The following is a 16767-nucleotide window of genomic DNA, read 5'->3' as shown; positions in this document are numbered from 1 at the left end:
CCCACAGCAAGCCTATTAAACATAATAGAGTTTTCCATAGCCGTAAGTCACAGAAGGAAGCAAGTAGGCAGAAAACCAAGAAATCCCAGGAAGGGAGCTGATCTCCTCAGATTTCTAATTTTCTAGGAAGTTGTTAACTACTTTTGAAACTGTGCTCTCGGTTTTAATCTGTCCGGGGCCGAACAATTCCCACAAGCTGGCTCTGAAAATGTAGCAGGGACAGTGCTCTATAGCATGTCTATTGTTTGATAATAAAGCTTCTTCCACAACATCACATAATATTGCGGGAAGGCACTCCCAATGAAAATTTATGTTGCTATACATCTTAGATGGCTTTTTTGTATATATTTTGATTTTTTTTATGTTTTAAGATGGTCTATATCTGTAATGCCTAATAAAGGTTTGGAGAAAGAAATAAAGATAACAAATCTATGCAGGTGGAATTGGGCTAGGGCTATTGTTTCCCGACCCCATGCTCTGCTGCTTGTTTCCTTGACAACCAAGGCATTTCACATGTCTGGATTATTTTGGGAAACGGTTACTGCTTTGGCAGTAACACTGTGGCACTAGTGTGAAAGCATGAATGAAATAAATAAGAAAACATCTCATAGCGCTAGTTTAGAGAGTAGTTCATGAGCCTGATCCTCAGAAAATCAAATTATTTTTTAAAAGGGTTTTATATATATATATATATATATATATATATATATATATATATATATATATATATATGCTTTCGTAGATTTTCACGGGTACAGGAATGCAGGTTTTGGTGTCTTCGGGTGTCTTCCCGTGTAAGAGTTGGGGTGTCTAGGCGACGTTTCGACGAGGTCTCACTCGTCATCTTCAGGCTGGTGCTTTCGGCTTCTTGTTACTGGAACAGAGCAGGATCTCAGTGTTTGAGTTCCTATAAATACTGTTGAGGGTATTTATAGTATTTATAGGAACAGTATTTATAGGAACTCAAATACTCAACAGTATTTATAGGAACTCAAACACTGAGATCCTGCTCTGTTCCAGTAACAAGAAGCCGAAAGCACCAGCCTGAAGATGACGAGTGAGACCTCGTCGAAACGTCGCCTAGACACCCCAACTCTTACACGGGAAGACACCCGAAGACACCAAAACCTGCATTCCTGTACCCGTGAAAATCTACGAAAGCATATATATATATATATATATATATATATATATATATATATATATATAGTTAATGCTATTATTATGCTTGCGGGATTCCCTAGACTGCTTAACAGCAGTTCACTCCTTTGTACTGAACAAGCAACTGCCCTTCATTTTCAGTTTTCTGTATCTTAGCTGGAACTGACAACAGCCTTGTCAAGAAGAAGGAGGAGGAGTTTTATAAAAACCGCTAAAGAAATAAAGTTAGGCTAAATGATCCTGGTGGCTTAAGCAAGTAAGCCAAGCCATGGTTTTCATTGGAAGTGTGGCTGCACCTAGGGATGGTAAAGAAATTTTCTTGTCTAGCATCCTGTTGTTACTGGGGCCAACTAGGTCTTCTAGCAAAACAGACATCATAGTCTGTATCCTCCATATCTTTTCAAATATATTATTACACCTAAACAAAATGATTCCCAACTGTATATTCTAACTTCTTCCTTTTCTTAAGATCACACACCCCAAGCTATTATTTATTCCTGGGGGAAAATCTACCTAGACTTGTAAAGCAGTCTTCCTCAACCTTTTCCTCAGCAGAAGTTTTAGACTTTAATTCACATCAGCCGCAGGTAGCATAGTCAATGGTCTGGGAAAGGGGGAGTTGTAATCCCACAACTTCTGGGACTCAGCTACATTGGCAAAGAAAAAGCGCTTTAGATGCATTGTATATGCATTACAACACTGTGACACCAGATGGTGCTGTGGAGTTCGGTTTTTGCCAACCTGATTTCTCATACTAAGTTTACAACGGTGTTTAACTGAAAAGCTTCTTTGATGTGTCTAGATCAAGCCCTGGAGGGCCTCTGGTTGGGGAAGACTACCCTAAGATATCTGTATATTTCCCTACCTGGAGCAAATAGCAGCTCATCTAGTTATGCCCTTATTTTTATTCATTTTAAATTTTATAAAGTTTTAAAGTTTATACTGCCTTTAAGGGAGAGGGGGCTCCAAGGAGATGGACAGGTAGAATAAACTTATAGCAATTAAATGATTAAAAGCTAGTAAAAATAAACCACAAACATCCAGCCCAAAAGCATTCTCAAACTGAAGATTACACACACCCCCTTTAATGAAAAGCTAAATCTAGCTTTATTTACTTGCTATCTCTCATACTCTGCAAAGCACTGGGAGAAGATTTGGATTCCTAAAACCAGAAACTCCTAAAGTAGCATCTCCTGGAATAAAAACTGTTTGCAGATGCACAGTATCTCAAACCTCTTTTCTCACCAAGGCACTGGGAACTTCTAACAGAGAGACCATTGTCTCAGGGCATTAGGCTGAATGCAGTTTTTTTTGTTTTGTTTTGTATTTTAGCCGAGTCCATTCAAAGTCAGCGACTTGAACCTTTGGCGCAGTCATTTTTAGAGCCGAGCAGGGGGCCTGCAAAGAGGGGAAATGGGAGAAGCTGTCCTAAACTGCTCTGGCCAAAGTCATCGCTGCAGTTCTTTTCATGCTCCTTTATGCTGTGCCAACAACAACCCCGAAGATCCAAGGAATGGGAAGCCAGCAAGTGCAGTCCAAGGCAGCCCCAACTTCCTCTCTGCTTAGCAGGAAATACAGATACAAGCCCAGATCCTCACTCAGCAGTGCCCTTGACTTAAAGGAGTTTTCACCAGCCAAAGCTGCTGGCGGTGGATGTGGCCCACAAGCCTCTCCTTCTTTCCTTTCTTGTTGGCTTTGATCTCCAAACATGTAACCTGAGGATGTTTTGAAGCTCATAGCTGGAAGGAAGAGGAGGGGAGCAGGTGACGCAAAGGAACAAAGCAGGTGCCTGTTGAGGATTGAGCACAGGGGTCCAGGCCACAGAGGCGCATGTGTCTTTTGTTGGGCATCAAATGCAGCCCAAGGTCAACAGTTCAACAGTTCTGCTGAATCTCAGCCTGGTCACAGCAATGCACACAGAGCAGCAACGTCCCAGCTCAAGAGTCAAGCTCCTAGTCAGAGAGGGGCTTGAACATTCAGGAGAAGCAGGAACTTGGGGTTGAAGCGCAGGGGAGGTGGGGTGTTATGTACTGAGTTGAATAGGATCCAAATTGCAGCAGTCTGATTAGTCCTAGAACAATAGGATTCAGAATGCAGCAGTCTGATTGGTCCTAGAACAATGCAGCAGTATGATTGGTTGGCAGGAACCACCCAATCCTGCTCCAGATAGAAGTGACTCCACAACCTGATTGGCTTACAGTAGAATTCCGGAATTAGCCAATCATGTGCAGCCCATTGTGTAAATAATGTATATAAAGCAGATACTGTGAGGGGACTTCCACTCATTCCTCCTCACCACTATGAGCTGAATAAAGAGCATGAAATCACTTTGCGACTCTGAGTATATTTCATGGGGGCTCAGGATTCAGCTGGTGGTGGCAGAGACATGCTGGGATGCTGTGGGATGCTCATGCAAAATTAAGAGGACTGGACAAAGTGAATGTTTTATATAGTGGACAGATGAAGAATTGGAAGTTCTTCACTCTCTGAATCTTATTTTTCTATCTATCTCTTTTAACCTCTTTTCTATTCATCTTTCTTTCTCTATTATCCCCCCTCCCCCTTTTGTATTTTTATTGTATCAGAATAAAAGTCTTGGTTTGGTTAAGAGGAAGGAGGGTTATGTGATATGATTAGGACTGTGATATGGTCTTTTAAGACACTGATATTGGAAACTGCTACATATAATTACTAAGAAATTCCGATGCAAGAGATTCGAGGAAGTCAAATACTATGTTTATGAAGATGGATGGTACTTAATTTTAATTAATTAAGTGGTAATATGTGGTATGCATTTTTTCCCTTTTTTCTCTTTTTCTCTTATTTTTTGTTTGTCTTTATTATTGTTAATCTCTTCTTTTTTATTATGTTTATCTACTGAAAATAATAAATATTATTTGGGGGGAAAAAGAGGAAGGAGGGTGGGGGAAAGGTATTAAGCTTTGCATTTTTCTCTATAAACCTTAATAAAAACTATTTTTAAAAAATAAGAGGAAAAGGAGAATGCGGATGGGAGCTTAAGACTGCAGTTAAGAGGATGCAAAAGGGAGGTGATGACCTATCAGTATACAGTGGTACCTTGGTTTACGAACTTAATCCGTTCCGGAAGTCGGTTCTTAAACCAAAGTGTTCTTAAACCAAGGCATGCTTTCCCATAGCAGCGGGGGATTCAATTGGAACACACTCAATAGGAAAGTTCAAGGCAAAGTTCACAAACCAAAACACCTACTTCCGGGTTTGCAGCAAGTTGTTCATAAACTAGGCTGTTCTTAAACCAAGGCACCACTGTAGTTGGACCAAAAAAGATTTGCTGCTTATACAGAGAGAAGTCTTTTGGCCACACACGTTAAAAAAACAACCTCATCTGTGAGACTGAATGAGAACAAACACTTCCCATCGTGGTCGTGCACATGTCTTCCCAACCCCGGCCTAACTCAGCACATCAGCACAGGACCTGCAAACTGCTTTTCACAGCCAAGTCGCCGCTGCCTCTCCTCCCTCCTATCCCACCTGCTTGCTGCGTCCTGCCCTTGATAGGGGCGCTGCGGGGCCCATCGCCTGCAGCATTGAAGGCCAGGATGGTGACAAGGTAGGCGGTGTAGCCAGTCAGATTCTTGAGTTTGACGCCGTTCTCCGGCAGGAAGAGCGTTTTCACCCGTTCTGTTTCGTTCTGCCGCTGGGCCTCCCAGAAATAGATCTGTAGGAAAGAGGAAATGGGGCGTAGTGAGGAAAATTGGGGGGGGGGGGAGAGGAGTAGCACCCATTTCTCTCTTTGTGGTCACCAATGTGTTTCCAACAATGCTGCTACTCCGAAATGTGGAGTGTCATATATATATATATATATTGTTGTTTGTTCCTTGGAATTGCTACAGCCTTTATCAGCATAGGCTTGTCCTGCTAATAATTTCCTCAATTCATACAAGTCAGGCAGTAGCTCAACCATCTAGAATGAAGGAAAGGGAACCTGTGGCCTTGCAGGTGTGGTTGCATTCCAGCTGCCATCAGCCCCAGCCGGCATGGCTAAGGGATGGTCACCTGATGAGAACTGGATGATGGAGGCATATAACAAGTTGGCCACAGTGAGTAGGGCTGCAGAGGGAGGGAGATTTAAAGAGGAAATCCAGAGATGGAGGAAGGGACAGGTGGAAAGAGGGAGTCCACCGGCATGATGGGCCTGTTAAGTATGACTGTGCCCTACTATCCTGGGGAACAGCAGATGCCCAGGTACAATGCTAAAATATTTTTTACTCTTGGCTCTCTGGCCACCGTCCATTATTTTAACATCTCTCTGTTGCTCTCTGCTACCCCAGTCCTTTGCCGTAGGTTCAGATGCAGCTAAAGCCAAAAACACCGGGTTCTTTCCAACTCAGGGCTTATCCACACTTTACCTTTTCTCTGCTCTTTCCAGGCAGGGCCCACAATTTAAAGCTCCATGTTCAAGAGCCCTTTTAGGGCTCCGGATCTTTCCCAGTGAAAACCTGCTCTTTACAGCTCAATTGGAGCAAACGTCAATCCGTGGGAAACCTCGTATTGATGTTTGCTCCAGTTCAGCTTTAAAGAGTGGCGTTTCAGAGGGAAAGCTTGGGGGCAAATTATTATTATTATTATTATTATTATTATTATTATTATTATTATTATTATTAAAATGGGGCATTAAAGTGTAGAGCTCTGCCTGGAAAGAGAAGGGAAAAAGGGTAAGCGTCGATAAACTCAAATTTACTCAAATAACTCAAATTTAGAAGAGGCCCAATGAAATCAATATGCTCGGTTAACTTAAATTAATCCCAGTGGAACTCCTCTAAGTTTGACGTAGTTGGATACAGGTCCTTTTCTCTCTCTCGCTCTCTGTATATATATAAAATTAAAGTTTCTGTTTTACAATTTAGAATATGCATTTAAACAACCTTAAAATATCAATGACTTCCCTTCTGCTCTTTCCATGGTTCATTTTGCACAACATAAATCCCTGCTTATTTTATATAAACTAAACCATTCAGTATTTCATTACTACTTCCATCAAAACTTATTTACACTGTTGAATTTTTCCTAATGCTGCCAACATTTTCAAGTGTATACAATTTCCCCGCATATATTCAATAAACATTTCCCAATCTTCTTTAAACAAATGTTCTTCTTGTTCTCTTATTCTATAAGTTAGATCTGCAAGCTGCGTATATTCCATCAGTTTAAGTTGCCATTCTTCTTTAGTTGGGACCGCGCTCGTTTTCCATTTTTGGGCTAACAAAACACGGGCCACCGTAATGGCATACATAAATAAAATTTTTCAGGATAAAAGTCCTAATGCCCAATAAATGTGTGTGCAAAAGTTTCTTTCATTTATTCAAAGCACAGGACATAAATCTCCTTGTTACACACACAGAGAAATTTTCTTATACCTAGCTCATGCCACTATTTTCCAGAAACTTTTCAGCTGGCCAGTGAAAACACGTTTCCAAAGGCTATGAAATGAATTGAGCACCTCAAAAGATTTCCCCCTGAGGATTCTCAACGGGGGAGGTGAGCTTCTTCCGTTAAATGGGCACATAACAATTAGGACATGTTGGCCCCTGAACTAGGCAAGACAGCACAGGCAATCCATTTTGCAGCCTTGGCTCATGGGGATGGACCAAGAATGGAGTAGTTAACAGTGCACCTCTGAAGTCACTCTTGGGTGATATCCAGACTTCCACAGAGAAGCCGGACCATCCCACCAAGCCATGAAGTCAAGGCGCCAGAGAGACTGCAGCAAGCAGGCTCCATGGCAACACTTCCCGGCACCCATGGAGGTTTCTTAGGAAACAAGGAAGCAACTTTCCAAAACCGCAGATCTACTGGCTTGTAAAGTGCCCCGCTAGATCACGGATGGGATGCTTGAAGACAGGATGAAGAATGGCTGCGCAGGGATTGGCAAGAGGCTAGTTCCAGTTCCACAGTATGGTGGCTGGATGCTCTGTCATCTGCCACAATCCAGGGGACAGGCTTTTAAGCACTTTGAACAACAGAGAGTCTTTGCTGGGCTTGAACAAATCACATGAACAGCCCAGAACTAAGGTCATTTCACATGCCACATAACAAACATTTGCCATCTGGATAGTCATCCTTGGTGAAGACTTGACGTTTTCATCCCAAAATGACGTTTCAATCAAACGTTTTTGATTTGAGTTTCCAATGAAATGAGGCTGCGTTTTAATGTTTTATGTTGTATTTTAATCTTGTTTTTTTTAAGCTGTATTTCAATCAATTGTTTTTATATTTGGTGTTAGCTGCCCTGAGCCCAGTCTTGGCTGGGGAGGGCGGGGTATAAATAAAATTTATTATTATTATCTCAAGCATATATTGCAATGGCCAAGCTCAGCCTCCTGGAGGAATGCATCTGTTGTAAATTTGCACCTGACACATTTTACAGTTTTAAAAGGTTGCCGGGCTTGTGCATTTTGAACGTACCCATAAAAAAACATAAGGCGCAGAGCAGCCCTTAGTTCCCCAGGGACAAAAGCAATCCTGAGAAGGCACAGCATGTGAAACGCCAGTGTTTTATTTGAAGCTCAACAGCATCACTTGCAGGGGAAATGTAGAAACACATCCCCCCCCCCGAAAAAAAAAGAAAATTTCTTGCTTGTTTCATTTCCATTCTCCAATAGATCTAGGGCTGCTGCAGTCAACAGTCCCACCCTATAAATGGATCCAGCCAGAATATCTGCTGGCTTTAAAGTAGATTCCGAACTGCTGCAAGGCACTCGTAGGCCAACGTGGTACCCTCCTGATGATATGGACTACAACTACCATCATTCCTGACTACTACTCATGCTGGCTGGGGCTGATGTGAGTGGGAGGGTTACAACATCAGAAGGGAATCACATGGGCTACCCCAATCCAGCCTGACATCATGCACTGGAACACCATTCCCCATTACTGCGAGCTTTCTTAACATATTAGGCTGTAGAGGAATATGCAAGAAGACGCCGCGATACGTTTATGTGGCAGCAGCAGTAGCAACAACAACGGCAACTCCCTTTACAGTCTCTGCAGTGCAAAAGGTTTCGCCTCCTATCCACAAATGTCCCCCAGGGTGACAAGTGCACCAGCCTTCTTCACCTGTAGCCCAGATCCCTCCCTCCTATGGCCTAGTACCTTGTAGCCTTGGATGTCTCCGTTCTGTGCCTCGGGGGGTGGCGGCTCCCATGTGATGTCGAGCTGGGTGGCCGTGGCACTTTGGACAGCCACATTCTGTGGTGCAGCCGCAGGGACTGAAGAGAGAAGAACCGGATGTCAGCGAAAAGGCACGTGCCTGAGTTAATTGATGATCTGACAAGTCCACAGAGAAGCAGGGACTGTTTTTTTGGTTTGGAATGGATGTTTGTTTACCCTACATGAGCTTCCGGGCTTGGCCACAGACCTGTCTGCTCTTGGGATCCACCCCTAATGACCTCTTGCTCGCAGCTGCCTCTGTATTGATTAAGGAATGGATCTGCTGGAAACTATTGGGTGTGAGACATAGGAACCTGCCTAATAATAATAATAATAATAATAATAATAATAATAATAATAATTTATTATTTATACCCCGCCCATCTGGCTGGGTTTCCCCAGCCACTCTGGCGGCTTCCAACAGAACATTAAAATACAATAACCTATTAAACATCAAAAGCTTCCCTAAACAGGGCTGCCTTCAGATGTCTTTTAAAAATCTGGTAGTTGTTGTTCTCTTTGACATCTGGTGGGAGGGCGTTCCACAGGGCGGGTGCCACTACCGAGAAGGCCCTCTGCCTTGTTCCCTGTAACTTAGCTTCTCGCAGTGAGGGAACCGCCAGAAGGCACTCGGCGCTGGACCTCAGTGTCCGGGCAGAACGATGGGGGTGGAAACACCCCTTCAGGTATACTGAACCGAGGCCACTTAGGGCTTTAAAGGTCAGTACCAACACTTTGAATTGTGCTCGGAAACGTACTTATACAGAGTTAGGCTACTGTATTGTCTGCGCTGACAGGCAACAGCTCTCCGGGTTTTCGGCCCAGGGAGTCCTTCCCAACCCTACCTGGAGATGCTGGGATTTGCCCCTGGGCCCTTCTGCATGCAAAGCAGATGCTGTACCACTGAACTATGGCCCTTACTTGCAGGCAATACAATTTGTAGGCAATACAATTAGCTGCAGGCAATACAATTTGTTGCTGTTTTAGCCTGCCAGCCTGCTCCCTCCTCAGGCTTATGCTCTAAGCTCTCAGGAAGCACAAGGACATAGGGAAACAGAAACTTGAGAGAGAAAACGGCTCCTGGAGAGAAAAAAAAGATGCCTGGCTTACCAGCCTCGCCCACAAAGACCTCCTGTGGTGAGCTGGTGGGGCCCTCACCCACGGCATTGTAGACACTCATTCGGATCTCATAGCGGCGGTGCTTGTTCAGGTCTGCAGAGGTGAGAGGCAGAAAGGAGATTGTTATACATGGAGGCAGAGGCAGAGTTTGTTTCTTAATTCTGGCGTTGCCTTTAAAAGTAGTGGCGTATACATTCCTGGCTATGATCTGGTCTCATATTTCCCTCCTTTTTGCATGCTCCTACCTGACACCACTCACAGCCCTTTGCGAAGCTGGCAGATGGTGCCAGGATATTTCTCCAGAAGGTAAGAGGACAGAGCAAGGGCACCAGAAAAATTAATTGTGACGTCTGGCTTCCAGTACGTGAACCATCACTTTAGAAAGCCTTCGTGGTTCTAAGCAAAAGCTAAGCAAGCTGAAGTAAACTTTGTTGTAAAACGAGTCTTAGGCTGTGTACATGCTATACGTTTATACCATGTTCAAAATGCATTCTTTCCCTCAAATATTTCAGGCACTGTAATTTACTACTACTGCTTCCCAGCAACGCAGGAATGTGATAGTGCCCAGAATTATTTGAGGGAAAGAATGTGTTTCAAATGTGTTTTAAAAACATATACTGCGTACACAGCCTTAACAGGCCTTACAGTATTGAAAGGGAGATATTTCATGTAAGCAAAATTCTTCTTCATGAATCATAGTCCTTACTTCCCTGCCCCTACATAAAGCCCCTAAATTTACCACAGATTTCCCCTTTGCTCTCTATTATTCCACTCTAGAAGATAGGAAAGAGTATCCAAATTAACAGGGAAAACACCATAAAAAGCAAATGTGGACTGCCTGTGTGTTTGGATGACAAACACAAAACTAGTTCTGTTATTATATTGTGATCAGGAAACTGGGAAATCTACTCATGGCGAACTTGCACTTTCTTTTTTGCCAGATTAGGGATTTTAATTGGAAGCAAAACAAGCTATCCTTGGGCAAGGAGGACACCTTGGGCTCTAGGAAGTGATGTGCTAACAAAAACAGGAAAGAGCTGCTGTTCTCCCTGCTGCCAGTCACCCTCTGTAAGTGACGGTGCTAAAATCTAGATAGGAACCGGATTCAAGAGAGACCAGAAACACAAACAGAAACAATTGCACAGACAAGAGAAGAAGCACCCACTTACTGTCCAGCTCGTACTGTGTGAGGGAGGCCTCAGTCAGGTTCCTCATGGCATACGTTGCTGTGGGGTGGCAGGTGGTCAGAAGGGAGAAGCAGTCAATGCAGGTTAGCCACATGTAAATAAACATCTCGACAATGCAAGCAGGACTAACAGACATCAATCAGGGGTGAGGGAGAAGCAGCTAAGAGAGAAACTCACAGCCACATCAAACAACACCGAGAAATCTCCAACGAAGTATTAGGAAAGGGGGGAAATATCCCAGAGAGCGGTTGTAGCTACCGAAGATGGACAAACCTGACCAGAAAGAGTTTATGGGCATCACGATAGCCTGGGTGATAGATCTTCCCAAATGACTCAAGAGCCCATAGTCACTGGATCCAGCAATTCAACCAAAAGGAAAAGTCTCTCTCAGAGAGAGACACCCTGGCACTAAAAAGGCCGAGCTGATAGGGCTGAATATACCAACCACTTGCTAAGATCAATGTTTTCCATTTCAAGTGCACTGGTATTATTTCAAGTGCAACAATGTATTATTCTAGGGCAGCTTCTGAATGCTTGCAGCACTGACTTATGACTGCAAGGGAAAATGCTTGTCAAGTCACTTTTGTTACTGGAGAAAGTACTGGGTACACTGGTGCTAAATCTTGGGCAGTACTTAGGACCAGTGTTTGCTATGGGTGGCTTGCTCTGGAATGATGGTTCCCATGCTAGTGTTTGTTGGCTTGTTTTTTTTTTTTTTTTTTTTTGCTGCAGTGTAAGTTGAAGGCAGTGGGCAGGGGCAGACCTTGGCTAAATTCTCACTTTCTCCAGTTCCCAGAACCCTCGCTGCTCACAAGCATACTCACAGGTGAGTTCTGCCCATTTTGCACTGGGATTGCTGATACTGCGTGCAATGAATCCTCGCGCCCCTTCATATGCCAGCTCCCGGTAGCGGATGCGAAAACCTAGCAAGATGCCATTGATTCTGTCCTCAGATGGAGCCTACGGAAGGAGACACAGATAAATCAATGAGGGGCTCACAAACAATATTTGCTTCCCCTTGCACGGCTGACACTTGTGAGACCGGCTTCCAACAAAAGGATTCTGTCCCATATTACACCTGCTTTCGAATACTGTCACCTCCCATTGCCCAGTCAAAAGCTGGAAGTGGTGCTGAAATGCCAGGGCTTCCCTTCCCTGTCATTGCCAGGAGGGAAGCATCACTGGAGACCGGCAAAAGGCGCCTCAGCATCTTTATATGCTCTTTGCCTTGAGGAATGGATGGGTTGGGTGTACTAGCCAAACTACTGATGCCTCCCTCAAGCCAATATTTCACACTGGTTTGGTTAAACATTTCTGTTTCCCACTTTTCAGATCCTCCATAGCCTTCCACCACCCCCTTGCTGCAACACGCATGCAAACTCAACAGAGTCCACAGTTTTATCACCAAAGTCACCTGCCCCATTTTGACAGGAAAACCTCCTTTTGTGGGTGGAATAAATAATGTTGAGCTGGGGCTAAATTGCAGAAACTAGGTATACATCTGCGCATAATAGACATGGTTGCAAATCTTATGACCGTTTTCAAACTCAAGTTTCTAAGACCATGCTCAAGACCAGGTATAGGCAAACTCTGCCTTCCAGATGTTTTGGGACTACAACTCCCATCGTCCCTAGCTAACATGACCAGTTGTCAGGGATGATGGGAGTTGTAGTCCGAAAACATCTGGAGAGCTGAGTTTGCCTATGCCTGCTCAAGACAGAGACATTACCAGATTTGCTGCCCATCAGAAATAAGCTTAGAATGCCACCCAGAACCACTGCGCAGCACAGTCATGTTTCATTGGTCGGAAGCTTTCCCCCAAGACAGCAAGAACTCCTGAACATTCCAGCTCTCCTACTCATCGAGTTCCAATGGGGGAGAAAGAAAAGGTACATCCCCCTACCTGCCAGCGGATCAGTACAGATGTGGTGGTGTGCGGGGTCACTGACAAGATAGTGGGAGCTTCCTCTGGGGCTGAGGAAAGAGGGGAAAAATATATATGAGTCAAATGCAAGAAGATCCAAGCTGTTCTTGCTTGTCTTCATGAGACACAGAGCCCTGAGAAATGGCAGGCTACTTGTTGCACTCAGCTGACAACTTGCCGTTGGTAAAGGCCCAAACTGGTTACCATTTTACAGATTATTAGTGGATTTTGCAATTCCAAAGCAGGGAGACAATGGTTTTTGATGACGGAGCATTTCCACGATGTGGAATATATTGGGTCCAGTTGGTATTGGGTGTCCTTTGCCCTCTGGACAATCTGCTCTGCCCATCATTGCCCCCTCCCTACCTCCTTTAGAACCATTTGTTTCCTCGAAATACAGTGGTATCTTGGTTCTCAAACTTATTCTGTTCCAGGAGTCTGTTTGACTTCCGAAACCATTCAAAAATCAAGGTGCAGCTTCCAATTGGCTGCAGGTGTTTCCTGCACTCAATCAGAGGCTGCGTAAGCTGCGTTGGATGTTCGGCTTCCGAAAAATGTTTGCAAACCGGAACATTCAATTCTGGGTTCGTGGTGTTCGGGAGCTGATTTGTTTGGGAGCCAAGCCGTTCGACTACCAAGGTACCACTGTATTCATTTTCTTTCATCGACTCCCAGTTTCTCTACAGACACCGCTCTATGATGCTTTCATGTCCCTATTACTGCTCTTCAAAATTACCCCCAACCTTTCCCATCTACCAGTTTCCCCAACCCCAAGGTGTCCGTTGCAACACTGGTTTTGCAGCCCACAGCAGCCAGCTGCAGCTGCAGCCCAAACTCTCCTCCTCTGTTCTAACAGCATCAGGGTCACTTCAGGAAATGTGCAATTAATGGAAGAGATTGGCCCATAATGAAAGGATATGCAAAGCTAGATGTGCAAGAGGGAGGGAGGTGGTTGAGGATGAAGACAGGTGACTGCAAAGGTTTGACTAGGTTCAAACTCTTTCCTGGTTCTGTTTTTGTGATCTAGATGCAGGACTGAATGGCGGAAACAGCACTGCTCCACGTAGACTGGAAGAGGTAAGCACTCTAACCATGTACGCTGCAATGGTTTCACTTGCTTTCATATGGTATGAGAACTTCTGCTCCCATAACCGGAAGGGGAAAGTGTCTCATTCTAAAGTAACTCATAACATACCAGCCTGTAGTGTGGTGAGTGACTCTGACTCTTCACTGTATTCGCTGTCACCAATATCATTGGTTGCCTTGACCCGGAATTTGTAGGTAGTGAAGGGTTTCAACCTGCAAAGGGAGCACATGGTACTTGGCTTGTTTTTGGAAGAAAACCACAAGATGCAAACAGATGCACAGGTCTTGCTGTATTCTGCCTGCCAAGCCACTGATTTTTAACACGTTCTACCTCGAGACTAACAAGCTCATTCCCAGAAAAGCTATCTTAATACTGTGTGAACTAATGGCTAGCCTTGATTCCAGACTCAATACCACTCAGGCAGGAAATTTCAGTTTGGACCGGTGGGAATCTGAGGACAGCTCTGTGACTGGAAGATTTGCTCCAGATCCAGTCACGTAACAGTCGTCCTTGTCAATGCCACCTTCTTTTCCAAATAAACATCTCTTTCATTCTACCCATTGATGTCTCACCTGTTGACTATGAAGGATGTGGTGTTGTGGTTCACAGAGGCAGAATGCAGCACCCATTTCCCATCAGGAAGTTCCCGTGTTTGTACAGTGTAATACCGGACTGGTGAGAGCCCATCACTGCCCGGCTCCCAGGACAATAGTACACTTCTTGACTTGACATCTTCCTGCAACACAACTGGCTTGCTGGGAGGTTGGGGACGGTCTGGGGGCAAGAGGGGTACAGATCACTGAAGGCTGGAAACATGGGGTGAAAATAGACATGGCAGTGATAGTATAGGTTTAAGGACAAATATGAGAACCCCCCCATCCATCACCTTGAAGAGAGTTTAATATCAGCTTGAAAGAAACCTGATTTGCACATCAGATCTAGGCAATACCTTCCCTATCCGACTCTAACCTATATCGAGTGAACACAATACTTGTTAGTTTACAAACAGAGAAGCTGAGCTCCAGCATGAGACCCAGAGTGTTCATTGGGTTCCCAAGAATCATATTCTCTTCTCCTTTTTAAAAGTGCTTCCCCCCGCCCCCCATGATCAAAAAGGAGAAACCATCTGTATTTTAATGTGATGCTCTCATGGGCTTCTTTAAACAGAAAAGTAATGTGATATTTCAATTCAATGAAAGTGGCAGGGCTAGATAACCACTCCTGAGTCCTGACTACCTTTCTGCTTGTTTTCTGATTCTTTGGGAGGCAGTGGGGGGTGGAGCAATTTGCTCCTGGAGAAGTACACAAGCTTCAAATAGCCCCATAAAAGCAGAAGATGGGGGGGGGGGGGAGTTCATTCATGGCATGGGCTGATGATGAGGGACCTCTTTTTGGTATTTGGTACAGTGTTTTTGCAGGTGGAGCTGTGGTCTAAACCACAGAGCCTAGGGCTTGCCGATCGGAAGGTCGGCAGTTCGAATCCCCACGGCGGGGTGAGCTCCCATTGCTCGGTCCCTGCTCCTGCCAACCTAGCAGTTCAAAAGCATGTCAAAGTGCAAGCAGATAAATAGGTACCACTCCGGCGGGAAGGTAAATGGCGTTTCCGTGCGCTGCTCTGGTTTGCCAGAAGTGGCTTAGTCATGCTGGCCACATGACCTGGAAGCTGTCTGTGGACAAACGCCAGCTCCCTCGGCCTATAGAGTGAGATGAGCATGCAATCCCAGAGTTGTCTGCGACTGGACCTAACGATCAGGGGTACCTTTACCTTTTTATGGTGTTTTTAACAGAGGCCTTAAAATCCTGTGCCTGAGAGATATAGTGACCCAAGTAGTAAAAAGCAGAGATGTATAAAATAAAAAAAGCTTTTTAAAAAAATCCCAAAACAGCATGGGGTTGGTGGAGGGTTCTATTATGGACTCTAGCCACTGAGTGCCTTTTTGACACATAAACAATCACATTCTATGCAGCACTCATAAACATACTAGATGAGTGCATAGGGGGAGCCATGGGCACTAACTCCAGGGGGCCAAGCTCTTTTGGCTCCCCAATGTTCCTTATCATCAGGGAACGGAGGAGGCAGAGTGCAGAGCTGAGCACTGCTTCAGTGGCCTGTTTCTCCTCCTGCTGCCATGGAAGGGGGCTGAGCACAAGAGAGGAGGAGCCACCAGTCACTGTATTTGGCTCCGCCCCCTTCCTCTTCCTAAAACACGACACACACTACATCCCCCCCCCTCAATCTTTGGCGCAAGTTGGCGCCTCTGGGAGGAGCCTCCCTAGTTTCTCTATATTATAAAAAATGGTCAGGAATGCCCTAATGAACCATTCAATTATTTATACACAAATGACACTTCCAATTAAAAACAAACAAACACCGGATGATGCACATTGTGGATCTCTGGTGAACCTACAGAATGTTGCTTTTCCAGCTTTGTGAAATCCAAGTCTGCAGCAAACAAAAAGGCTTTACCATCCAGCTGTAGCTTGAGAATTTAAAATCCATGTAGATTCACTACAGACCAACCTCCTTTTTATATCAGGAAAGTGTATTAGCTTAAGGCCAACATATTTCGCCGAATGAGTTAGAAGCCTGAGGCCCAAACCAGGTGTGGCACAGGACTTATTTAATCTGAAAGCAGCTTCAGAAGTCTGCAAGTCGAAGCAGATGAACAGCTGTATGCTTAACCATTTCTGTCCAGCTGTTCTTTCATTCAACCCCCCCCCCCGCAACTTATTTTCCCACTCACTGAGGTGGGGGGGGGGGTGAATGTAGCTTTATCTCAGGAAGAAAAGGAGCTGTGGGGTGGGGGCAGAGCAATTTTGAGTGGAAAATGGCCGGAAGGAGGTGATATCTGCCATTCCTCACTCAAAACTGGCAGCATCAAAAGAAGATTAAGACCCCCCTTCCCCCCCAAAAAAAAACAACTAGAGGAAAGACACACATGACTGCATATCACAAACAGTAAAAGCATGAGGGGGTACAATTCTGACAGAACTATTTCATACTATGAGTATGCATTCCATATTTTTTTATGCTCCCTTATAAAAGAACCTCTCTGCATATAGAAAACTAGTGCATCAGCGTGGTGTGCTAGGTACCCATG

General features: G+C 44.6%; 1 protein-coding gene across 9 annotated transcripts in view; it reads right to left on the bottom strand.

Moving 5' to 3' along the window:
* Window positions 1-16767, bottom strand: part of SDK2 (sidekick cell adhesion molecule 2) — a 353925-nt gene that overhangs the window by 17561 nt on the left and 319597 nt on the right. For 8 of the 9 annotated variants that reach the window (XM_081180809.1, XM_081180810.1, XM_081180811.1 and 5 more), the window contains 8 exons: window positions 14239-14440; window positions 13775-13878; window positions 12559-12629; window positions 11480-11615; window positions 10638-10694; window positions 9460-9561; window positions 8293-8408; window positions 4672-4858 (listed from right to left, as the gene is read on the bottom strand). In XM_081180809.1, the coding sequence (XP_081036935.1) occupies window positions 4672-4858; window positions 8293-8408; window positions 9460-9561; window positions 10638-10694; window positions 11480-11615; window positions 12559-12629; window positions 13775-13878; window positions 14239-14440 (975 nt within the window). The remainder of the gene's footprint in view (window positions 1-4671; window positions 4859-8292; window positions 8409-9459; window positions 9562-10637; window positions 10695-11479; window positions 11616-12558; window positions 12630-13774; window positions 13879-14238; window positions 14441-16767) is intronic. The other variant, XM_081180812.1, reaches the window with a different exon arrangement.

Source organism: Podarcis bocagei (genome assembly GCF_964188305.1).
Source record: "Podarcis bocagei genome assembly, chromosome: 2".
In the NCBI taxonomy this organism is placed as follows: Eukaryota; Metazoa; Chordata; class Lepidosauria; order Squamata; family Lacertidae; genus Podarcis; species Podarcis bocagei.
Note: the sequence above shows the minus strand (reverse complement) of the source record. Positions and strands in the feature narration are given on the sequence as shown.